Source organism: Tasmannia lanceolata, unplaced genomic scaffold (genome assembly GCF_043159265.1).
Source record: "Tasmannia lanceolata isolate RefF3 unplaced genomic scaffold, GAP_Taslan_0.1 ptg000006l, whole genome shotgun sequence".
Taxonomy (NCBI): domain Eukaryota; kingdom Viridiplantae; phylum Streptophyta; class Magnoliopsida; order Canellales; family Winteraceae; genus Tasmannia; species Tasmannia lanceolata.
The window spans coordinates 47,669,662-47,695,586 of NW_027518683.1; the positions used below are offsets into that span (position 1 = coordinate 47,669,662).

General features: G+C 36.7%; 1 protein-coding gene across 3 annotated transcripts in view; it reads right to left on the reverse strand.

The window, feature by feature from the left end:
• Window positions 1-25,056, reverse strand: part of LOC143880415 (alpha-taxilin-like protein) — a 38,866-nt gene extending 13,810 nt beyond the window's left edge. For all 3 annotated transcript variants that reach the window (XR_013251684.1, XM_077383404.1, XM_077383405.1), the window contains exons 1-7: window positions 24,925-25,056; window positions 24,317-24,795; window positions 21,139-21,224; window positions 18,219-18,330; window positions 16,167-16,234; window positions 15,326-15,403; window positions 7,328-7,392 (exon numbers count right to left, since the gene is read on the reverse strand). Coding sequence is in view for 2 of the 3 variants with exons in the window: in XM_077383404.1 (XP_077239519.1) it covers window positions 7,328-7,392; window positions 15,326-15,403; window positions 16,167-16,234; window positions 18,219-18,330; window positions 21,139-21,224; window positions 24,317-24,791 (884 nt within the window). In the remaining variant the exon portion in view is untranslated. The remainder of the gene's footprint in view (window positions 1-7,327; window positions 7,393-15,325; window positions 15,404-16,166; window positions 16,235-18,218; window positions 18,331-21,138; window positions 21,225-24,316; window positions 24,796-24,924) is intronic.
• Window positions 25,057-25,925: the final 869 nt, after the last annotated feature.

A 25,925-nucleotide genomic window follows, 5' to 3' on the forward strand; every position in this document is an offset into this window, starting at 1 on the left:
CCAGAAAATCCCGTAAGTACAGGGTGTATCCCTCGCCGCGACAAGTCTCGGAGCCTAAAATTTTTTATAAACCACATATAAGCTCGGGAGCCAGTAAGTGATATAGCTCAATTAATGCTAAGTCTAGGCATGCAGAAAACAAATGCAAAATAGAAAATCATACTTAGAAATTCAGAATTCACTGAGTACATGACGGAGTTGAAATGTAAAATCAAAATCAGAATTACTAACAAAATAATGTTCATGTGCTAGGCGGAGGTAACATGACTGCTTTTACTCGCAATAGATATTAGATACAAGTCGACAGGGTCAATAATTTAGCCTCATTTGACATAAGAGGGCCAAGGTACCACTTCCCATTGGCGGGAGCACAGGACACACCAACCATTATGAGCCAGGCACGAGGGGCATTACCAAAATGCTAACCTCGTGAACTTTCAAGATATACCAAGAGTTCCAAAATCTTATTTCAGATACGTGTTGAATCATATTTTTCAAAAGAACAATATCATTTACAAAATCAATTCAAAATTTTCATGCAAAGACCGCTAAAGTTAGGCTAAATCACTTACAATATAAGCACTCCTCAACTTCTACGAACAAAATACTCAATCACCTGCATAAAGGATCGCATGCAAATCAAAATATAACCTAAAAATAATTATAAAAAGATATAAAGGCTCCACACACTAAGAAGGGTTCAATTTCACAAAGAAATTTCCTAGAAGTACAATTTTTCTCCCCCAAAACCCTCGAAGTTATATAATTTCCTAACAGCCCGATGAAATTGCCCAAGGCCTGATGCGCTGGAAAGCTCGTGAGGAGACGATTCCAACGAAATTTCCCAATTTCAAAACCCAAAAATCCTATTCTATATACTGAAAACCAAAAATTTCAACACATCTTACCTCCACTGCAAAACTTCGGCTCTCAATGGAGTTTTTCCGGCGTCAGAAAACCCTTTTCCGGCGAAAATCCTCTTTTTCTCTCTTTCCCTCTCTTCCTCTCTCTCTCTCTTCCTCTCTCTCTCTCTCTGCTTTGTTTTTCTGTTTTTTTAACTCGAATGGGATGAAGCCCCCACCGACCCATGCATCACCAACATGGTGACACATGCGGGGCCAGGTGGGTGCTAGGTATTACAATTGACCTCTAAAACAAAACTCTCAATCTCATGCCAATAACTAAGAATGGGGAGAGGGGGGGTACTTTACCCTTGTTTTGAAAGATGAGGGGGTTTCCTTTACCTTGAAGAAGCAAATTGAACGCCTGGATGTCTGATTCGATCCACATCTGATAAGTTCAGTTCAGAGCCTTAAAAAATTGAAGACCATACAATAGAGCCCTGCAATCTACTTGCACATTAGATCTCACTTCATAATAGTGAGAAAAAGCAAACACACTTTAGCTTTATCATCTCTAATAAACCCACCTCCCCTAAAATACCTAGATTACCTTTTGACGCTCCAACTATGTCCAGTTTCAGAAGTGATCCGTTCTTTCATTGAATCCATGTAATTTAGGAGGATTAATTTTGACAAGCCCAATGCCAACATGAAATAGAGCTGCAAAGACTCAATAAAAAGATGACAAAGCTCCACTTTGCTAATCTCGCAACAATTGCACTTGGAAACTAAACAAACATATCATTATTTCCAACCTACATTTTCCATGTTGTTGTCAATAAAAATATGATCAAGCTCCTCTTTGCTAATCTCGCAACAATTGCACTTGGAAGCTAAAGAAACATACTTACCTTTAATTCTACAGTCAACTGCATTCGAATTATTAAAAAGCCTTCATAAAAAACAACTAATATTAGTGGGCAAATCCTTCCAAACAAATTTGGACCAGCTCTTAATATTGCCTTGAGATCTCACCACGTTCCATACAGATTTCTTTGAAAATTTTGCAGTTTAGTTTGGGATCCAAACAAGTTTGTCTTGCATGTTAGAATATGAATATTTGAATTCTTGATTATCTCCATGATTTCCATCGGAATATTATTTTCAGAGGCTGTGCAGTCACATTCTCATTCAAATTTAGCACTTCACTAACCTGCACACTCAAATTTAGGCTGGCAGAGTTGGCAGCATAATCCAGAATAGGCTTTGCTACCGATCAATTTCTTGGTCCAAAAGGGAGTACTACCATTGTTGATAATCCATCTAGAGTTGGATACCCATTCTTCTTTTACTCAAGGCCACGTTTGGATACCCACAAGATTTAGATTTGGATTTATCACATTTGCAGTTGAGATTTGGAACTAGATCGGATCCTTCGATTTCCAAATCAGCTACAACAGTGAAAAAAATCTGATTTTCAAATCTTTTCTGCGAGACATTATTTGGAAATCCATATTTGTGGTTATTACCTTCACCCTCGCTGCTCCTCAACCTTCCTGCAGCAACAGCAAGACGTCCCTCCCTCCCTTTCTCCTACGACATGAGCATGAGGATGATTGATGTATTTTGTATCCAAAACTCAAATCCACATCCAAATACAAAAAACATGGTATCCAAATGTGGCCTAACAGATCTTTCCACATCTTAGAGGATCCAAGACATAGACATGAAGACATTTTTATTTCCCAAACACTTTAGCTGCCAAGAATTCACTCCATAAACCGATTTCAAACGAAGTCTATGAACTGGCTTTATTGTAAAAAAAATAGGCAGATATCCAACAGAAATCCATTAAGAGAAAAATAGAACCCCCGCAGTGTACAAAATGAACTTTGTAGCTGAGTACAGACATTTCTTATCTCCCCACATGGATAAAAGTAGGTAAGCAGGAATTAATTCTCCAAGATACCCGGGTTCTGAACATTCCCAAGGGTCTCTCTCTAAAGTTTTTTTGTCTGATCTCATCCCGAGGCAGGAGGAGTGGCAATTTACAACGCAATCTCGACTTGTGTAATAAATTCCTCGAATTGGTTTGCCATTTTATTGTTGACACCTCCCTTTTCTTTCGTTTACACAACTTATCCCAAGGAACCCAGTGATTCTTATTGCAATTCTTGGTAGTGCCCCACCAGAAATTAGCTAAAATTCTCTCAATCCTTCTAATAACTATAACATGGAGGCGCCGTTTCCAAAAAAAAAAAAAAACTGTAACATGCGGGCTAAGAGCAAAGAGAATGTACACAGGCATTGATGATAAAAGCATGGCTTAATAAAATGAATCTTCCACCCTTGGGGATGAGCTTGCTTTTCTAATCTTCCACTCTGCTGAAAATTTTGTTAATCAGTTTGTCAAACTCAACTCAACTCAACAAAACCTTTGTCCCAAACTAGTTGGGATTGGCTATTAATCAGTTTGTCAAAAAAAAAAAAAAAATCAAAGTGTAACCTACCTTTGTAAAGTGGAGTTCTGAGATAATTGATAGGAAGTTTTTTATAACTGAATCCAGTGGCCGCAATAAAAATATTCCATCAAGCCATAGGGAGTTTAACGAGCATGAGAAGCAAGTTTTATCGTCGTTAATTAGTTGCCCAGAAGGTCCTTCATATTTACATAAAAACTTCATGATATTTTCCAAAGAGTTCTTTGTTCTATTTGAGAAAATAATAATATCGTTCGCAAAAAGACCTAGAGAATGGCAACCACCCTCTAAACAAATGGAAATACTTAGCCGTGCTGCTTTTTTTTTTGAAAGATAACAACTTTTATTCCAAAAGAGAGACTTACAAGAGGTACGAGAGGTCCCAACTAATCGAAGCTACAGTAGCCCACCCCAGCTTACAATTTACAATAAAGCATCCAATAAATCCAAACAGGACACAACCATGGAAGATAAAAATACACCCTCTTTTGCTAAAATATCTGCCGCACAGTTCGCAGATCTTGTCCGATGAACTAGTTGGGGATGTAAAGTGTATAGCCGTGCTGCTTTGGAAAACCTTTTTAATCCCTTTTCTCAAAATCCCCTCCGCTACAATAAATAGATAGGAAGAGAGCGCATCACCTTGTCTAAGACCTCTAGACGACTAGAAATATTCCTTGGGTTCACCATTAATTAAAATAGAAAGCCAACAATATCACTAAGAAATAATCAGTACAGTATTACAAAGAATTAATTAGCAATATCTAATATCTCATGTGACCATACAAATTTGTAGAAACACAATTGAAACCTCAGTTGTATATTAGTGGTACACATGTCCTCGGGTTGGGATCCTCTTTTCTAGGCCATTTGGGATATATTCATATTTATCGATTTCTCAGAATTCATTTGCATACATCCTTTGGAGTCCATTTCTTGCCTTCTTAGAAGCGAGTCCAGTGGCGCCTGGATTCAGCTCAGCTTTCATTGCGTGATGGGTGGGTGATTTATTTCCTTGTGGTGAAAGAATCATTTGGAATATGTGCAAAGTGGCAATGTGGAGGAGGATTAGGAAGGAAAAGAATAATAGAATATTCAGACATAAGAGCAATCGGGTTGAATTATTAAGGAGAAAATCAGTCGTATCAACTAGAGGGCAAGAGGAACTGGGAAGTGGCTTTCCAAGGGATGATTTTAAAAGATGTCTTTTGGAAACATCACCAACCAAGAAGAGTAAGGAAAAGAGATTAGCTTATTGAACTCCCAATATGAACGGTGGGAATTAAGCTTAATTTTGATTTTGTTCTTCAACTCAGGCCCACCTGGTATAGGTAGAGTTGTAAGAGATTGTGAAGGCATGACGAGAGTGGCTTTTGGGCCCAATTGGGCTTGGAGATTCCACTGAAGTGGGAAATTAGCTTTGCTTCAAGGTTTAAAGCTACCAAGATTTCTAAGCCATAGGCCCATTTGTCTTCCTCTCCATGAAGGATGGCATCCTAAATGTGGAAATCTTAGATCTTCCGACATCATTAGTTTTGAATTTTGGCCCTATGTAGAAAGAAGAAATTTGTATGGAAGATCACCTCGCTAACGGGCAATTAGGGAATATCGAGTTGTCCAAGGTCATTTTTCTCTATAGTTTCTTCATTGTATTATGCCACCCGTGTATTCTCCCTTTGACCAACTCGGCCATTACCTTTATCGCTTTTATGTTGTTTTACTAAATATCCTTATCATTCAAAACAAAACAAAAATCTAGTATTCCTAATTTTTTGAGATGGTGTCATCCTGTGGGCAATAAAGGTAAAGCCAAGGTTTCATGTTTCAGTTTCGGTACATGTTTCGATTATGATGGAAACGGAAACATATGAAAATGAAAGACATTTAAGATGAAATTTTAGGAAGTTCTAGAATAAACACAAATACACACTCAAAAATCATCACATAAGCAACCCATAATGCTTTTAGGCAGCATGAACTACCATGAATGTCAGAGAGCACAAGATGTGTGGAAAAGCCTAACCGAGGATGGCCAAAGTTGAATTTTAATGGAAGAATAAACAATATGAAGGCCTAGCTGATGGTACATAAGCTGTCGTCGCAGAAGTTTCCCCAATGGTCCATTAAGGGATATCCAAATCCAACTCAATGAATCTTCTTTTTTTCTATTGGAACAGATAACTGAAAGTTTTATTGAAAGAAACATGGTAAAAATAGAAGATAAGAATTCACAAAATAGTGTTACACCAAAAGGCTTAAAATCAACTACAAATCAAGCATAAAATGCAAATAACGCCAAAAGGCTAAAATCAACTATAAATCAAGCATAAAATGCAAATAACAACTTTGTGACAATTCACTCCTACATTAGTCAAGGTCGGCCTAAGAATCTCCTTCATATTAAATATGAGAGTAATAACAATCTTTATAGGCATGGAAACACAAAGAATGATTCATTTCTCTAAATTGTTGGGGGAAACGTCACGGAGGATCTAAATCCTTCTTTAGCTACTCTATCGCACGAGAACAATTTCTTTATTCCATAATTGTTTGGAATTTCTGGAATTGCATGAAGCCCAAACTTTCGCTTCAATGGCTTGCACACCACCAATAGGGCCAACATACGCCAAAATACCATCACCAGAGCTATCAGTAATGACTCCATTGAAGCTAGCTTGCATAATCATGGTTTTAAATTTCGGCCAAAATCCAAACTTTCGGTGGAGACCAAAACCGAAATTTGGCGAAATTTCGGATTTCTCCCTTTACCAAATTTCGACCAAAATTTCGATTTAATGTAATTTAAAAAAACAAAAAAAAAACTGTCGAAATTTATTAAATACTCTTTTTTAATATATTACCAAATTTCGACCGAAATTTCAGAATTTCGTTCGGAATTTAAACCGAAACCGAAATTTTAAACCATGTGCATAATTACTTCTACTTCTCTTTGGACAACTTTTCTATTCCTGTCGAAATTTAACTTTATCCATCCATGAAAGGATGTTACCCATTCAACCTTCAAGTACCTAAGGCCTCATCATAACTCTTGCAATTGATATTACGAAATTTAGTGATATTCCTTCAACACTCCATTTTTAGATGTATTTCCGAAACTTCAGTACTTGTTGAATTAAGTAATCTCATGGGACAGCATACGATCCAGGAAAATTCTGTCACTATAGATCAATCACATAACTAAGAGAACAATATTTTCCAAAGACTCTTCTTCCATTAGTGCCCGTAGGGTGGCACCACCAGTTCCAAAAATTTGCTACACTGACAAAATGAGTTAAATCGGCATAAACTCCAAACAGATGAAAACTGAATATACGTACCTGAGACAACCACGGGCATAATAAAAAAGAAATGCATCAGGAGCTCGTCAAGATTTATATAAATTTTACAAGAATCATTGGTGAAACCAATTAGCATGTGGTAAGACTTTCTCATGAGAACTGAACCCACTGAAGAAAGCATCTTAGGTTCAACCATAAATAAAAAGAATATAGTAGGGCCAACACAAACTTGACATCAAAATAGATGCTTAAAAATACATCTTGCAAAAGCTCGTAAAATGGATTTTCAATACTCAATTACGATAGGTATCCATTTACAAACTGAAAACTTACATATACAAGTAGAATGTCTTCATGTTGATATATGGTAAATCATCTATCAAATTTTATTTTTTTTGAGAAAGAAAATCATCTATCAATTGAAAATTAACTACAATAGGACATCAAGAATGTGGATATTTCATACTCCCTAAGCAGAATGACTACTTAATTATAACTTGCATATTTCTATATATGGTGTGGAAAAAGGCAAATATGTAAGAAAAAACCGACAGGTTGAACTAAGCTAGTGAGAAATATTTTAGAGTTGCCTTACATAGAAAGGTATACACTGGGTTTAATCATGGCATCCCACACGTCTGTTGTTTTAATATAGATGACCAATGCATAAAATAAGAACCTCACAAGTTACTAAGAAAGCCCTTACATTTCATTCTCGTTGAGTTGAGAAAGGCATTCGTCCTTTTGCTCATCAAGCTTAATACTTACATCCTAGAACCACAAAAAAAGCGTAATAACAATGTAGAAATTTATTGTTTACTAAACAAACCATATCCTGATCAACACCATAGGAAAAGAAAAGTATAAATTTATTGTAAAATAAAAGAAACTATACAAAAGACTTGAAGAGATACAATGTATAGCCAAGTGAATATGTAGAGTCTATGAGAAAGATTATCCTTAAGTAGGTGAAACAATTGATAAAGAAAATGAATGGTGTTCCAGTTTTTATATGGGGACACTGTTCGTGAGCTTGAGCTATTAGCTTTCCATTTATGTCACCATCAAAATGCATACCAAAACCGAAACCTGAAACCTTGACCAATAAAAATAAGTGATATATGATTTGAATCCATGGAAAATGAGACAATTGAGAACAAAAACAACACTTGAGAAATTGTTCCGAGAACATCAGGTACGGATGTTGTTGGGTGTAGGTGGATATATAAGTTGAACAAAGTGGATATAAGCTGAACAAAAACCTGATGGTACAACAATCATAGGAATAAGGCTCGTCTTGTAGCAGAGGGGCATAATCAACAACATGGGCTAGACTACGATGCAACTTTTAGCCTTCTTGTTAAGAGCACCATGATTGATTGATTGTAGCATTTACATCTTTGGGTGCTCTCTAATTCTCTATCACAAATGGACGTTAAAAATGTTCTCTCACATGGGTGGTGGTTGCTTAATATAAGTATATATGAAACAGTCAGAAAAGTATGAAGCAGCAAACAGAGGGAATTATATATGCAGGTTGAAGAAGGACACACACAGGTTGAAGAAGGACACACACACATATAAGCTCACACAGGTACCTCGAGCATGGTTTGATAGACTTCATAATATGTATGCAGGTTGGAGAAGGATATATATAAGCTTAAGCAGGCATGTCAAGCGTGGTTTGATAGATTTCATCAGGCTCTTAGAAGACGTGAGTATAGGGGAAGTAAGATAACGCCTTTTTAAGGCTCGCTCAGCTAGATATGGTACTCAATTTTAGTGTATCCAGATGATATATAATTACTGGAAGTGATGATAAAAAATAAAAAAAAATAAAAATAAAACTAGAAAGGATGAAAGGCAGTTTGAAGTAAGATTTTGATATAAAGGACCTTGGTAATTAAGTTACTTGGCGCCAAAATTGAACGGAATAAGGAACGAGTGATAATGACTCCAAGGAAACAATCACTGATCATCTACGTAAATTTAGAACGGAATAAGGAGTGGTAATGACTCAAAGGAAATAAATCATGAATCTTCTACGTAAGTTTAGAATGAATTGTAAGTGATTAAGCTACTAGGTGCTGAAATTGAATGGAATAAGGAATGAGTGGAAATGAATCGAAGGAAATAAATCACTGATCTTCTATGTAAATTTAGAATGGAGTAAGGAGTGGTACTAATGACACAAAGTAAATAAACCATGAATCTCCTACATAAGTTTAGAATTGTAAGCCAATAAGTACACCTACAGTATGGCCAATGAGGTGGCAGATAGTTTGGTTAGATCAGGGGTGTCGAAGGAAGCTTTGGCCCTGTTTGACTCTCTACATCCTTGATTTATTGTCTTTCTTTAATCTATGTTTATGTATTTATCTATGCTTGTATCTTGACCACCTCGGTCTCATTTTTTTAAATAAAATTGGCGATCATTCAAAAAAAATGTACACCTACAGTATTGACGAAAAAAAAATGAGAGGAAAGGAAAAAGTATAAAGGATCCTCTTATTTATTGAAGTATGGTAGGATCTCTACAATACTTCACCTTTACTAGACATTACAAACATGGTCAATCACATCTATCAGCATCCCTATGATCCCAGACCGGAGCACCTATAGGAAAAAAAGGGATTGGAAGAAATATTAGTGGGACGTGTGTTCTTTATTTTTTGAACGGTACGCCAGGGGTTAGGAATTTTTTCATTTTGAATGGTACTAGATGATTCATGACAGGTTTCTATGTCATAGTGAACAGTTGTTTGGAGTCCTGTAGTAGTAAGAAGTCATGGACTATAGCCAGATCTGTTGCACATGCAAGTAAAGGGCCATGGTATTGACCAAAGTTGCCCTTACATGGATTAGATACTTACTACAGGAACTTCATCTTACGTCTAATACACATACTCGATTCTTCGACAATCAAAGTGCCATCAAAATGTCGAATCCCATCTTCCGTGCTGGAATTTACCAAATCGATAATGTTTTAGATTTTGTTAGCGAAATGGTAGCGAGTGGTAGGTAACAACACTTGTTCAAAATTAGTAGAGATCAAGTTGCTGATGCATTCACCAACTGTCTGACTATAAAGCATAATCTTTACTTGATTAATAAGCTGGGAAATGTGCCAAGGAACATATCAGCTTGAGGGGGAGAGTGAGTTTGCTTGATTCACTACGGCATTTTTGTCAATCCACACATTGTTAAAACCATCATAAATCTCTCCCTCATTCCACTTTCTGCTTTTTCATAACTGATTTTTACACTGACATGGAATGCCATCCACAATTTTGTTGGGGTTTCTCTTTCTTTCTCTCCTTTTTCAAATTTGTTTTTTACACCGGCACAGAATGCCCTCCACAATTTTGTTGGTGTTGTATCTGTTTGTGGGCCTTGCATTGTTTTTTTTCCATGTTTTTTCTCTAGCATCCTTCCTTTTTTTTTCTTTGTTTCCCTTTATATCTTTCGTCTATCAAGAAAAGGAAATATCTATACATGTCGTGCATCTTATCTCATGGTATGGGACACCCATACACATATCCAAAGTTGTCAAACTCGTTTGACTCGTACGAGTCGACTCGCGAGTCGAGCTTTTCTCGACTCGGAAGGGTGACTTGCTTGTGTTGGAAACTCGGACGAGTTGTGTGGTGACTCGTACGAGTCGGAGCGAGTTGACTTGAAATCTTAGGATTCGTACGAGTCACAAAGTTTACATCATAGTTGTCTCCTTTTCTCTCTTACTTACTCTTCTCCTTTCCTGTTCTTAGTATTTACAAACTCAACTCAACTCAACTAAGCCTTTGTCCCAAACTAGTTGGGGTCGGCTAATGAGTCCTTTAGAAAATTTTCATGAAGGTGAAAGGATCTACCTTGCTCAAATTGACAAAGTCTAATCCTTACACTAGTTGGGTTCGTCTACATGGATCATTTTCTTCCATTCTCTCCTATCCAAGGTCATCTCTCTGTCATGTTCCTAGCTCTCAAGTCTTTCCTCACTATTTCTACCCAAGTTGTTTTCGGTCTGCCCCTACATCCTTTTACTCCATCAACTTGGCACGACTCACTTCTTCTCATTGGAGCATCCAAAGTCCTACATTGGATATGCCCAAACCATCTTAAGCTGTGCTCTCTCATCTTCTCCTCAATTGGTGCCACCCCCACCTTTTTACAGATGTCTGCATTTTTAATTCGATCTAATCTTGTGTGGCCGTGTTCTTAGTAAATATTTACGTGAAAAGTAAATGTCTTCACTATTTTTATTGTCCATTTAATTAAGATTTACATGTAAATAACAGAATACCCCCAATTGAATCTATTAAAAATACTTTCAAGACCAAAACCTAAAAGGATAAAAAGTCAACTTTCGAGTTCTAGTACAAAATTAGAAAAAAAAAAGTATCAGGTCAAAATCTTAACTTCCAAACGATAGGGCCTTCCTCCAATTTTAAAAATTCATAAATTCTATCATGTCCAAACATTATTAAATCCCAAAAGTCTAGTAAAAAAAATCTCATAAATTGGTCTCTAAATTTTTTTTCATGTTGTCAGGCACTGATCAACGCACTAGTCAACTAGTCAACACACTGGTCAACATTTCAGCTGACAGTGATTTTCCTTTAAGTAAATGTTGGATCTTTTATATATTTGGTTTATTTAATTGTTTCTTATATTTTTCAAGCAATTTCTGATTTTTTTTTTCATATTTTTCAAGCAATTTCTGATTTTTTTTTCATATTTTTAACTATTAAAAAAAAATTCCCTCGTCGTAGCAGAATGAAAAGTTTCAAACAAAATCCGAGGTGTCTGCACTCTCATGCAACATATTTTGTCTTATTCATGAGCTGTCTACTCTCTCATGCAACAGATTTTGTCTTATTCATGATGGTCCCTAGCAAATCCCGTTAAAAACTTCAAATTTAAGCTTGTAAAATCCAAAAATGTAAAATCCAGAATTTTACAAAGGGAAATGATATTAGCACAACCATGCAGACCCATCTTGCCTTTTCTATTTTAATTGTCTTGTGTGAACTTTTTCAAAATTGTAATAACCTTTTGATACCTCTTTAAAAGCTAAAAGACAAGGTGTCTTAGTGAAATACCAAAACTAGGTTGTGTTGATATCATTTCCCTTTTACAAATTACACTTTTATAAGGAAAATGTTATCAGCACAGTCATATTTTGATATTTGCACAAACCCAGCCGTCTTTTCTTCTTTAATTGGCTCCTGAGAGCTTTTTGGGAAATGTAATAACCTTTTCACAACTTTTTGATGTGCTTCATGCCTTCATCTTTTGATATATAATATAATTATAATTTTTTCAACAAAATTTATATTCTTGTCAAAAATTCTTACGAGTCATGAGTCAAAAAATTAAGTAATCAAGTCACGAGTTGAGTCACGGGCCCATATCCATGCCCTAGATTTTGGAGAAACTGAACTTGTATTTCAATTCTCATCCTGTATTTGTATCCTAGTTATAAATTCCGTTCCGGCAGGAGCGGATGAAATATTTTGGAATGGAACACCATCATTCCTTATTCCGATAAGAATTCCGGTCTACTCAAAGGAATTCCAGACGAAACGGGCGGAATGCCCTTTTTCGTCCAGAATTCTAAAGTTTTTTGTTTTTTTTCATTTTGTCATTTTCCTCTTCTCAGTTCTCTTCTCGTATTTTTTATATGTAAAGTCATTTAAGTAGGATGTCTTTATTATTTGGAAAAAATACACTTAGACCCCCTGTGGTTTCTGACACATTCAACTTAACCCCTAATGTTTAAAAAGTTATAAGTAGACTCCCTGTGGTTTCAATTTGTGTAAGGTAGACCCCCTCAGTTGACGGTTCGTCCACAGATTGAAGGGTTAGGATGATCCGATGGAGCTGATTTTTTAGGCACACCCTATCTATGTCAGGGCCCATCAAATGAACGCTTTGGATCATCCAAACAATGTAGGCCCACTGTGTTTTTGGTAGTATTTGGATTTGGGTATGGGCCACATTGTTTGGATGATCCAAAGCGTTCATTTGATGGGCCCTGACATAGATAGGGTGTGCCCAAAAAATTAGCTCTATCGGATCATCCTAACCCTTCAATCTGTGGACGAGCCGTCAACTGAGGGGGCCTACCTTATACAAATTGAAACCACAGGGGGTCTACTTGTAACTTTTTAAACATTAGGGGTTAAGTTGAATGTGTCAAAAACGACAGGGGGTCTAAGTGTATTTTTCCCTTATTATTTTTGTTGTCCATTTACATAAGATTTACATGTAAATAAGGAAAAACCCTCATTTGGATCTATTAAAAATAGTTTCAAGACCTAAATCTAAAAGGATAAAAAGTCAACTTTCCAATTCTAATACAAAATTCAGAAAAAATTGGTCGGGGTAAAAATCTTAACTTCCAAACGATGAGGTAATTTTCCAATTTTAAAAATTCATAAATTCTATCATGTTCAAACATTAGTAAATCCCAGAAGTTCAGTAAAAAAAATCTCATAATTTGGTCACTAAAATTTTTTCATCTTGTCAGGCATTGGTCAACACACTGGTAAACATAGGCATTTCAGCTGACAGTGATTTTCCTTCAAGTAAATGTTGGATCTTTTACATATTTGGTTCATTTAATTGTTTCTTAAATCTTTTTAACCATTTTAGTTTTCTTTTTTTTTAGATTTTTTTTTCATATTTTTAACTAGTATAAAAAAATTTCAATCGTCGTAGCAGAATGAAAAGTTTCGAATGAAACGTTGAACGAAACGGATTAAACACCGAAAAGTTCCATTCCGGTCACCAAAACAAAACGGCAAATGAAACGGAATTCATAACTAAGATCCATATCCGTATGAGTATCATGGCATGGAAAACTCCATTGATCAGAATCAAGAGATGAGAGATGAGCACACGTAAAATCATTTATGAACTATCATTAAAAGAAATCTTTTATGGACTTTATCCTCTTTCTCACAAAATCTGAAATTTTACATAATAGAAAAGATAATATTATCTACCTGGTAATAGGCTTATCATACGTAATTTTGGCGCATTCCATCTGAATGTTTTTCCATATAAATAGCCCTAATTATTTCCCTATAAATGATAAATCACCCTAATTCATGTCCTACCATTATAAATCTTCATTACAATTCTTCCCCTAACAAAAACTCCTTGCTGTTGAGATATGAAATTTTCCTCAACTACCTGTAAATTGTGCTTCAGTTAATACATTCTTGTTCCCCTAGTTACTGAAAGTTTTTAGTATTTGTCAATTATGAATTGGATACTGCAGTATATTATTGCCTGCATAAGCCAGGAGTAGAGCACTTAAGGTTTGGAGAGCTCTACATACAAAAATTATTATGCTTGCTTTATTTAGTACCGAAAGTTTTTTTTATGTTATTACAATTGAGGTAGTCTTTTTGTTATTGTCTATTATTCAGATAGTTTTAAACATTTATAAAAATCAAGTTATTAGCTTCTAAACCATGATTGTGATAGAAATGTCTATAACAGAACCATATGACACTTCAATTGTTAGACGTATCAAAGTGCTTTGTAACAGGGTGGTGTATCACATCCTACAATTATTATGAAAACTATATCAAACATCCAATGTCAATGATAAAGTAATTAATAGTAGGGAAAATAAACCTGCTTGTTTTGACCAAGGTTTTAACTTTTGACCGAAATTTCGGATTTCGGTCAATACCGAAATCGAAATAGGTAATATCCGAAACCTTACTTTATTTCGATCGAACTTTCGTTTTACCGAAAACGAAATTTCAGTCCGAAATTTAAGGAATTTCATCAAAAAATCCGGGATTTATTCATTATTTAATATTTTCCCAAAATTTCAGCTGAAATTTCGGCAGCCGAAAGAGATAAGATAACATATTTTCTATTTCGTTGGATTTCGGCTGAACTTTCGAAATTACGGTTTCGGTGGGGAGCGCAACGCATTCCGAAACTGAAATTTGAAACCATGGTTTTGACACACACACACACACCTACTTTTATTTTAAACTTTTCTTCATGGATGTTATAGCATTAGCTTGTTATGGACTGAAACAGACAATGAAAGAAGTTTAAAATAATGAGCGGGTGCATCTATCAAAGCATGGACTGTAAATATCAGCTTCAGTAGAGTACCAGGGCAGGTTGTAATCGTGAACTACATATGCAAAAATACATATTGAAACTGTGGATTTTTTTTCCAAAAAAATAGGATTTTATAAATCAAAAGGCAAGCCAAATCTGGCTGCAGCATACAAAAACAATGAGCAGAGAAAGAAAAAAAAGCCTACAAACTGGGTAACTCTTTGTTTATGGTTCTTCAATAAAAATAAGAGGAATTCTAGACTCACAGGCACCATTGCAAAAAAGGGAGCAAAAGGCACCCTCATTGGTCAGATTCCATTTAAGATGGCACTGAAAATGACGGTCACAATTGTCTTAGATGGAATTTGACCAATGGGGGCGCCCTCTGCTCCCTTTTTTGCAAGGGCACCTGTGAATCTAACATCCCTCTAAAAATAAATTGTTCCTCTTCAGAAGACATCAAACATTGATTTCAAATTATCTTGTTTGCTCGAGTCTCAATTTGTTTTATATAAGTTCTACTTAAAAAGAAAACTCTACACATCATCATATCCATGACAGGTTCCAGCCAAGTATAACTCCAAAAGTAGATCGCTAAATTTATTCAAACCTTAATAGCATCGTGGAACTTCGTTGACAGATCTTGTCTCATGTTCTGCCCCTCGGTCGAAACTCTCTTGCATTCATCCTGCAAAATTGTAAAGCAAAACTTCTATCAGGCCAAAACCACTCCTGATCTAAAAATCAATATAAAACCTAATTTAAAAGAATCCTACAACTTCAATTTATTCATCCATGATCAAAACAAATACAGTAGGTATGAGACAAATGTATCAATCACTTGAGTGACTTGTAATATTAAAACAAGCGGTCTTTGCTTCTTCTCCCTTTTTCTTCCCGCTTTCCTTTCTCTTTTATTTTGCGCAAATTGAATGTGAGAATTAGATTTTCTGTTTTAATGCATTATGTGTTCAAAAAAAAGTTGAGGAATGCTCTTACATTAGTTTCACAACTATGCTAAAGAAAATCAATCAGATTTCAAGAAATCTTTTCACTAGTTGTTCAATGTTAAACCATTATGGGTGGGTTTTTTTTTTGCTTGCGTGATGCTTTTTTAGTGTTTATTTGTGTTTATTCTATCACACCCTGAAGTTTTATCTTAAATGTTTATTATTTACATATGTTTCCATCCATTTCCATGATTCCTAGGAAACTTTCCATCTGGAACTGACATGTTTTCATTTTTTCCATGACCAAAATGCATACCGGAACAGAAACCTGAAACCTTGCATGTAGTATTGGTTCTCTTTCAAAAAAGCATTCACGTGATAAAAAAGATGGGATCATAAATCAAGTTGATGCACGTGGTAATCCAAAAAATCATAAAAATGCAATTAAATGTGTTAAAATAAATAAATAAGTACACCATGATAATGACAAAAAACTACTACCATGAGCATTTTGTTTTGGCGTTGCAACTCCCTACATAGTGACTCGAGCTTTTCTCTAACAGCAATAGCTGCACGATGGAAGTAAGCCAAGCATTAGAAATAAATATTTGTTCAAGTAAGACAAGAAGGAATTGATACGATAAGGAAGCTCATTCTAATATCTTACAATGCAGTTCATATTAGACAACATGCATAGAAGTACAACATAAAAAAAAAGGACATGCCAGCATGGTCCAAAAGAAGTCAAATTAGGACAAAAAATATGAATATAAATTGCAAGAATTATGAACATAGGACCCTACTTCCTATGAAAGGTACAAGAAGTCTAGAAAAGCCCATCAAAGGATCAATTCCTTCAGTTATAATTAGGTGGTTATTTGCCTTAAGTTTCCATATCAACAATACCAGTCACAGGACTAATATACATGAGCAAGTAACCAATGTATCTCTACCATTACAAGATAAGAAGCATATAAAGGAAGAAGATCCAACTAAAGTGCTCTGTCAAAAGAGTGGAGTGGATGGAAACATATGACTCCATCAGATTGTTTAGATACCTGAAATGGGCTTTCAAAGTATGTCAAGAGTATTGCATCCAAACATTAAGCTATCAGTTAGGTGAACATTTGTTTTAGGGAAATGATATCCTCCCCCCTCCCCCCTCCCCCCCCCCCCCCCGACCCCACCCAACATAACGTTATTCGTTAGGTTTTAAAGGCAGAAGAAAAACGTTGAAGCGGTGAATTTATCCTAAAGCTGTGAACCACTCTCACAGAAACCGTTAGGGGGGGAGAATATCAGCACCCTTTTTTTAAGTACACAATATTATTAATAGTAGCAGGAATTTTGTAAGAAATTAACTCAAATACAAGGGCCCCGATTGGGATAATCAGGCAGACACAAAAACAAACAAACTATAAAAGATGACCCGTTAAGCAAGAAAGCACATAAAATTGATTAAAAGATTGGCTAGTAAACCCGTTTCTCGTTAGTCTATCTGCCTCCCTGTTAGCCTCTCTCTACACGAGCAAAGCGCACGCTGATGACCTGCTAAGCAAGCCAGCACTTCCTCAAACAAGTATGGAACACTCCATGGTAAACCTTCACCAGATCTGATCCATCTATATAATGTTCGCAATCATTACTACAATTTTGTGTCTGTGTATTCTACATAAAAGTGATTAAAAATTCATCTGCTTGACCGCTGATACATTAGGTTAACCTAGCTTTGAATCTATGAGGTCAAACACAAAATATCTGAATTTGGCCTGGTCTGAACTTCGGCCAAGCCACTAGGTGAGTCCATGTCCAAGTCCAAATCACTATTTCATGTGGATTTCTCACGTGAGCTATACAAGCAACCGATAAACATAAAAAAGGGTGGCCCAGTGCAAGAGGTTCCCGCCATTACGGGGTCTGGGGAGGGCTAGATGTACGCAGCCTTACCCCTGCTTTGCAGAGAGGCTGTTTCCGTGACTCAAACCCGTGACAACCACCAGGTCGCAATGGAGCAACCTATAAACATACTCAACTCAACTAAGCCTTTGTCCCAAACTAGTTGGGGTCGGCTAATGAATCCTTTAGAAAAATTTTATGAAGAACGTGAAAGGATCTACCCGGCTCAAATTGACTAAGTCTACCGAATAATAATGATGATTTTACATAATAGGAGAAAATTATAATTGAGTGTTTTTACATGAATGGTACCATAATTTACAAAAACAATCTGACTAACATGAAATATGAAAAACCTTTATCATAATTATAATAGGACACAAAAAAAAAAGTTCTACCCAATAACTGCCTTAGCTCATGAAAAAGGTCCAACTACTACCTAAAAGTACCATCAAAAGTTACAAGAAACTAAAAGATTCGGAAACATACAAATCAAGAGTATAGCATGTCTGAGAACACAACCACGAAAATCATGAAAACTTCTCCATCCCTTTTTTGAATTTAACAATGATTCTTTTTTTTTTTCCAATCACACTGTTCATCTTTCAATGTCAAAAATGAAAATATCATTATGGTGGTGCAACTACTAATACTTACCTGCATCTCTTTCTGTGATTACTTGTTGATACTTCAAAGTGAAGTCCAGTAACTCCTTTTCCGACTTTACGCTACGTTTTACAGTTTTACGTTTCCCTTCAGAGATGCATTCCTGAAAGGCCACAAAGCAGAGACATCAAAAGTATTTTAGCCAATCATGAGAAAATCTTAGATGAAAATAATCAGATACTTGGTACAGTGACATGAACAAAATGTTGGACATGAAGAGTTGACATGAAACTCAGTCTGGTCAGCTTAACTACGTCAAGATTTAGGTAAAGTTTCAAAAGCAGTTCATCTTTAAAAACCTAATGAGAAAGCGGTTGCATTTTTCACAATTCAATCAAGTCTCCAACAAGCTCTCATGAGAAGCCACTTTTTTTTTTGAATGGTGAAGCTTTATTAATTAATTAAGAAAAGCAAAAACCTCAACCAGCAAAAACCACAACGAGGCTGGTTAAGAGCTACACCCAAACAAAAGCAAAAAAAATATAGAGGCTCCTTTAGAGGGGAAAGTGATCAAACACTTTAAAAACATCTCTCGACACTCCAGATCAAGACAGCAGGTCCGCTTTGCTATTAAAAGAGTGAAAGACGTGTTGGAACGTCGTCATGTTGCCCTTCACCATATCCAGGGTCTCCTCGAAAGCGTCTGTGAATCAAGGAGGGAGGCATCAACCAGGAGAATCCCTCTTTTTCGCCCCATTCGCGTTAGTGAAATAAAAACAACTCAATGGGGCGTTGAGAGGATCATAAGAAGCCCACATCAAAGAATTAAGAAGTCAAATGTTTTTCCAACACAGCCAAAACAACTCAACTTACTATCTTAAGTCCCAAGAATGACTGAACAAGTCATCCGATTTCTAAAAAATATAATAAAAAATTATGGAAATCCAATGGAAACTAAAAAGAGAACTTTCTATTAGCTTTCTTGTATTAGTAAAGCTTGTTCGGTCCTAACTCTGCTCATTGGGAATCTGTGGATAGATTTGGTAAGAAAGGTTGCACGGTGTGGCGGGACATTTTAAGCTTCTCTAATTCCTCCTTTAGTGGCACTAGATTCAGAGTTCATATTGGTGATCGTGTTTGATTTTGGTTAGATAAGTGGTGTGCTTCTTCCCCGTGAAAGGATATCTTTCCGGAGTTATTTGTAGTCTCCTCAGTAAAGGAGGCCTTGGTCCGAGATTGCTTCTTGCGCTTTGAGAATAGGGTGATTTGGGTTCCTTCTTTTAGAAGGAATTTTTTCGACAGGGAGATTCCTGCAGTGACTAGACTCTTTGAGTTTCTTGAAGGTTGCTATATAAAGCAAAACAGTTTGATGTTAGAATATGGGTGTGGGACTCTTTTGGGGAGTTCTTGGCGAAGTCTTTCTATAACCATTTAGTATCTGGTCCCACTTCTCCAAAGATTGGTAGGATCTGGTCTATCCAAGTTGCCCATAGGGTTGCTATTTTTGGTTGGGCTTCCATACAGAAACGTATCCAGACTGTAGATTTCTTAAGGGAGAGACAAATATTAATCATCAATCACTATGATCTTTGTGTTGAAGACGGCAAATCGGTTAACCATCTATTTTTCCATTGTAAGGTGGCAAGGGAAGTATGGGGTAGCGTGTTGAAGAGGTTTGATACTCCTTGGGTCTTTCCTGAGGACATTTTTCATGCGTCTGGGAATTGGTTTTTCTCTACATGGAGAAATAAGGGTAAAATCAAGTGGCTTATATCGTTTCTAGCGGTGATTTGGGTGCTTTGGAAGGAAAGAAATGCTAGAATTTTTAAGGGGTCGGGCAAGAGTGCTTCTTATCTTCCACCAACGGTGACGACGCTTACTATCTTTTGGGCAAAATCCCTCCCTCCATTTAATTTCGTGTCTTCCTACGATCTTTGGTATGGTTTGAGAGAAGTGTGTTGTAGTTCCCATATAGTTTCCCCAATCTCTCAGCCTTGGGAACCTCCGGAGAGTGACTTCTCAAACTTAACATTGATGGCTCTAGTCTTGGCAATCCAGGCCCGTCCAGTATTGGAGGAGTGCTTCGGGATGAGAAGAGTGAGGTTAAATGGTCTTTTGCGGGTCCTTTGGGTGTTACCAATTCTAATGAGGAGGAAGTTAGGGCGGATCACCGACGGATTAAACTATTGGAGGGGGATAATTTCGATCGTGTAGTGGTTGAAGGAGACTCTATTAATGTGATTCAACGGCTTTCTGGCTCACACCCGTTTCCTTGGCGCTTTGTGGATTATTTCAATGAGTTTAGTGACATTGTCGGGTCTTCTAATACCTCTTTTTGCCATGTTAGGAGATCGACCAATGGAGAAGGGGTGTTCATCTGGAAGCCTTGGAGCAATAAGATTTCCTTCCACCTTGAATGGTTTTACTATTGTACTGAAATTATTTGTGCTATTGTACATTCTATGTATCTTTGACCATCTCGACCTGATTAATGAATTTCTAACCATTCAAAAAAATTATTGTTAGGTGATTATTGAGGCTAAGGTTCAATTTTGGCATCAATTTCGGACATAACCGAAATCGAAATTTTGGCCGAAATCCAGTAAAAAAAAACAAATTTAATAAAATCCGGATTTTTTACCGAAATTTCGGCAAAAATTGAAATTTTGAAAAAATTAAAAAAAATACAAAATGATGAAATTTCAGACCAATGAAACAATAAAAAATCAATATAATAAAAGTAGGTGGCAATACCAAAACAAGTGGGGTGGAAATACCATTTCCCGTTCAAAAATAACAATAAATAATCATATTTTTCTTCTCACTTCACATTTAATTTCTACATTCCAGTGTCAGCCCCTGGTCAGTTACAGGAGTGATAAGAAGATAAACATCATTTCTTGTTAAGATTTATTTTTCATAGGAATCAGAAAGCCATGTGAATGACAAGAGGTAACAAGATTTTACTAACTAGCTTTTTGTTTTTCGGACACGGAGCACTTTCTGGTGCAGAGCTTTCTTTCAGATTGGCGGCTTGTTGATCCAAGCACCCACTGGCTGCAATAGGCAAGTCAGAAAAGAACAAGTCAAAAACTGAATACAAGGTGCCAAGTTTATGTGCTAGCAACTAACTACTGTAGGGATTCAACAATAATACAGAACTTTTGTGTTTTTGAGGGCATGCAAGTATAGGGACAAGGATGCACACTCTCTTTCTCCCTCCTGATTTTACCATTTTCTAATCTACTGTATCATGGTATACACTCTCAATTCAAAGGTTCCAGATTCTTCTTTGCACTTTAACTTTAGATGTCACTAACTTTCTAGAATAATCTTTCTAAGCCTTCCATACAATCACATCACATTTCTCTTCTATTCCTTTAGCACTTATGTCTTTTCCAGTGCCTTCAACACAAGATAACTCCAGCAGTCAATTTGACATTTTTGCATTTTTAATATTTTATGAGTATGCAAACTATATGCAATTTTTTAATTAAAAATAATGTATCATTCATGTGTTGTAGAAGAATGATAAGTGCCCTACAAGAATAATGCAGAACTGTATCATTCATTTAATTAAAAATGAATGCAGAGCTAATTCATTTAATGCATCATTCACCGTGCCCTACAAGAATGCAGAACCAATTCATTTCAAATCCTCCATTGTTTTTAACCATGGTTTTAAAGTTCCACTAAAATCGACACAAAATGAAAATGTTTCAATTTCCATCCCTGCCAAAACTGAAACCGAAACGACCAAAATGCATAAACCAAAATCGTAAGTGTAACAATGGTATACAATCTATAATATAATTAACCACGTTTCTTTCCATTGTCATTCATTTTCTTTCCCAGGCATTTTTTTATTGGAAAACCGTTTACCTAAGAAATTTGGTTTTGCCAACTGTAAAATCTGTTCCCTCTAATAATTATGTTTTGCCACTAACCTATTTTCTGCAACTAATTCAATTTTTCCCCCAATTGTTTCCCGCTACTAGTATTAGTATATATTAAACAATTATATTTATATGAATTTCATGCAAAAATTGGTGTGTGTATTATGTATAAATATTTATATGAATTAAATGTGAAACTTGGTATGTACTAAATTATTAGACATACGCGACACTGTGTTTCACTAGGTGTTCGATGTTTTTAAACCATTTTAGATGGTTGTCTTATGTGATGGTTCCTAAGTGTGTATTTGTGCTAATTCTAGCATTTCATGAAGTTCCATCTTCAAATTCTATCATTTGTATATGTTTTCATATGTCTCCTTGATGTTACAGGATTTCCACTAAAATTTCCAACCGAAAATAAAGCGTTTCCGTTTCCGTGAAAACCAGAACCGAAATTTAAAACCTTGTGTTTAACTCAGTACAATTAATTCATCAATCATTTATATTATTGCATGTGAACCACAAACTCAGTTTTGGTTAAAGCTAGCACAGTAGAATCTGCCTTGTTGGTATGAAGTGCCCCATAAAGGCAGTTTTGTACATTAAATGTTCATCAGTTACACAGTACTCTATGTGCATCTGTGTTCATCTGTGTCTGCATATCCCCCATGTGAGTAGTGAGTTCATGTTATCATGTATACTTGAATGTATATCCATTTATTATTAAATACTTATTCATAATTGAAAAGAGAATAAAGCCCCTCCAAGTAAAGCAAAGAGCTCCCAACATAGATTTAGTAAGAACAAGAAAGAATACACATGTGGCCTGAAGAGTGAGGCACACGGACCTCGCAAGTTCTGCCCTATCTGTTTGAAGGATTCATCCACAGCCAAGGGAGTGAAAGTGCGCCATTCTGGATGAAGCAAAGAATATATGGATTGAATCACATAGTAAGGTTCTTTTCAGATACCAACATCATCAACAGTAACAATAACCCAGCATGGTTTGTCCCTTGTTTTTGGTATGAGATTATCTAGTAAACCAATGAGCTCAAACATTTCATCTCTCATCAATATGGGGAGGTAATAAGTGGCAGACTCTCTTGGGAATGAATCTTGCACCAAGATGGTCATTTCTCAGTACTGGGGGTCGAGGGAACTCCCTAATTCTATGATTTGGCCGACACTTTGAATTTATTGCCGACTCACGTGTCCTGCCGTGTCCAACAAGACACGCGTGTCCTGCCGTGTCCGACAAGACACGCGTGTCCACACATGTCGTCACTCCTTTGGACACTTTTACTTGTATTGCTGGAAGTGTTAGACTTAATGTGGGTGTGCGGGCATGTTTTAGTACCGTGTCAAGTGTGACATTCTGTTTTTTATTGAATATTGTGTTTACCTCATTTAGACAACTCGTATCCATGTCGAAACTGGGCACATGAATCCATATCCACAAATCATGATTAAATATACTCTCTATTTTACCAGTGTCCGACGCTCCGTGTCCTTGTCGTCACACGTCACTCGTGTCCATGTACACAAATACATGTAGTACTTCTTGAACTTTTTACTTGGATGACTTTTTATGATGGAGCCTTTTTTAACCTTGGAACTTAGCTTGGTCCTCCCCTAACTGATGTTACCAAGCTGAACTTCAATGTTAGTTTTAGGCAACCCAAAACGGGTAGGAGTGAAGGCTGTATTGAGAAGGATGTTTTGAAAGTCTCCCCTGGTCCAAGAGGAGTTAAAACTCGAATGAAGAGAAGGAGTTTGCCATTTTTTGGACTTTAGAATTTTTTATAAGAACATGGGGAAGGTTTTTGGTGGAAGGAGACTCAACTATACTATCAAATGGGCTTCTTCCCGCGACTTGGGTCCTTGGAGCATTGCTCATATCATTGATGAAATTGTAGCGCAAATGTCCTGTATTCTGGCAGTGATCCATCGCCCTGGTGGACTAATGAGCCCAACGCACTTGCGGCTTGCTGGATGTGCAAGGGGTAATGCAATATTTTAGAGAGGCAATATTTTCAACAGAATCAACTACATCTTCAAAATCTGTGTTTCCTTTAGGCATGATTTTAGAGAGGCAATATTTTAGCTGATAAATTAGATAAACCATGAGTATCTAGATTATCATTATATAGGGTAATCTCCTATTTCTACAAGATTTTTTCCTATCAATGCGTTTTGTTTATCTAGAAATCAGTATAACTAGAAAAAAGGGGGTGTGGTCGGATTCATTACATTGCTTCGAAATTCCGCCCTCCCCATCAGCATTCTCGCGCCCAAGAGACGAATCTACAGTCAGCGTGTCACGAGATGATGTACTTCTAGAATCTTCTGGAAGTGAACAATGCCCTAATTCACCTTCTCTTTGCTCCATACATTCCTTCCCAGCTACTTCAGCTGAATCTGAACCATCCTTTTCGGACAAAGGAACCGGGAACGTTCTCGGCTTCTCTGCCTTCTCACCTCTGTTATCAGATATTCGGATCTCATCGCCACCCGTTTGGTACAAATCCGGTGATCGATTCGCAATCGAAGAGTCCAACTGTTCATCAGATGCGCCCAATGCGAGTATTGTGTCCTTGTAATCGGGAGACTCTGGTTCGGATCCTGGTCTAGGGACCAAGGGCTCGGTAGAGCTTTCGACGAATCCATCGGGTAAGGAATCTGCTTCTGGAAGTTGATTTGCAGGAGAGTTTTCCATTTCACTCATAGCCCTAATTCAACCAAATAAGATAACATGCAACAAACAGGAAACATAGCAGAAATCAATGTAGAAGAAGAAAAAACAAAAGAGATTGATATTTTTCATGTAAAAAACATGGGAATAAGAAGGAGATCGGAACCTGGAAGGAAGACGAGAAATGTGGGTTTCCGCCAAGTGAGTGGTTTTTTTTTATAGTATCGCTGCTTTGTCAGGTTATTACCATAAAAAGGGGGAAATTTTCTTTTAAAACTCATTTTCCTGCATGGACCCCACTGCTTTACCTCTCATTTGGATGATTTTAAACCTTTGATCGAGAATGATTGAAAATATAATGTCCTAAATATGTCTTTAGCAGTGGGTTTTTTGCGTGCCTGCGACTAAGATCTTTGTTTAAAATGGCCCATCAGATCAACGGTCCAGATCATCAAGCTAATATGTCACGTCTACACTGAATCATGGATGCTTTTGTTCCTCATGGATGCTAGTATGGATGGTTGCATTGCTTATATGATAGTTTCAAATATGTACGTGTTTAATCTAGCAGTTCCTAAAGTTCTATCTTAAATTTTCATCATTTGCATCGACTTCCATTAACTTATGTGATATTTTAGGATTTCAATCGAAATCTATGACCGAAATCGACTTGTTTCTATTTTCATGGCTACCGAAATATATGCCGCTATCGACATTCGAAGCCTTGCCCACTCACGACAATTCCCCTTGGCGACTACCGGGCATCCATAGCCATGGAGTTCCTATGAGTGGCGAGGTGGATACAATGCCTCATATTGGACTGATAATCATCGTGGATGATGGACTCCCATTCATAGATTTCCTAGTGCAAATGGAGAAGCGTAAGGTTCAGGGGTGGTGGTGTTGTCAACCTTACAACTGATTGATGGATATATGAAGGAACAACCCAGACTAAGTGGATTGGATGCTTAGAGTGCCCAAGTCAATTGAAGACTCAATAAAAGGATCAGGTACCTCGTTGGATGCTCAGAGTGTCCAAGTCAATTGCTCTTTTCCTTGAGTGTCACTTTTTCCTAATATTTTAGTTAATGGGCAGCATTGGTTATATTGTTCTTTTTAATGGATAAATGATGCACTGTTTTGATATTGTTTATTTGTGTGCATCTG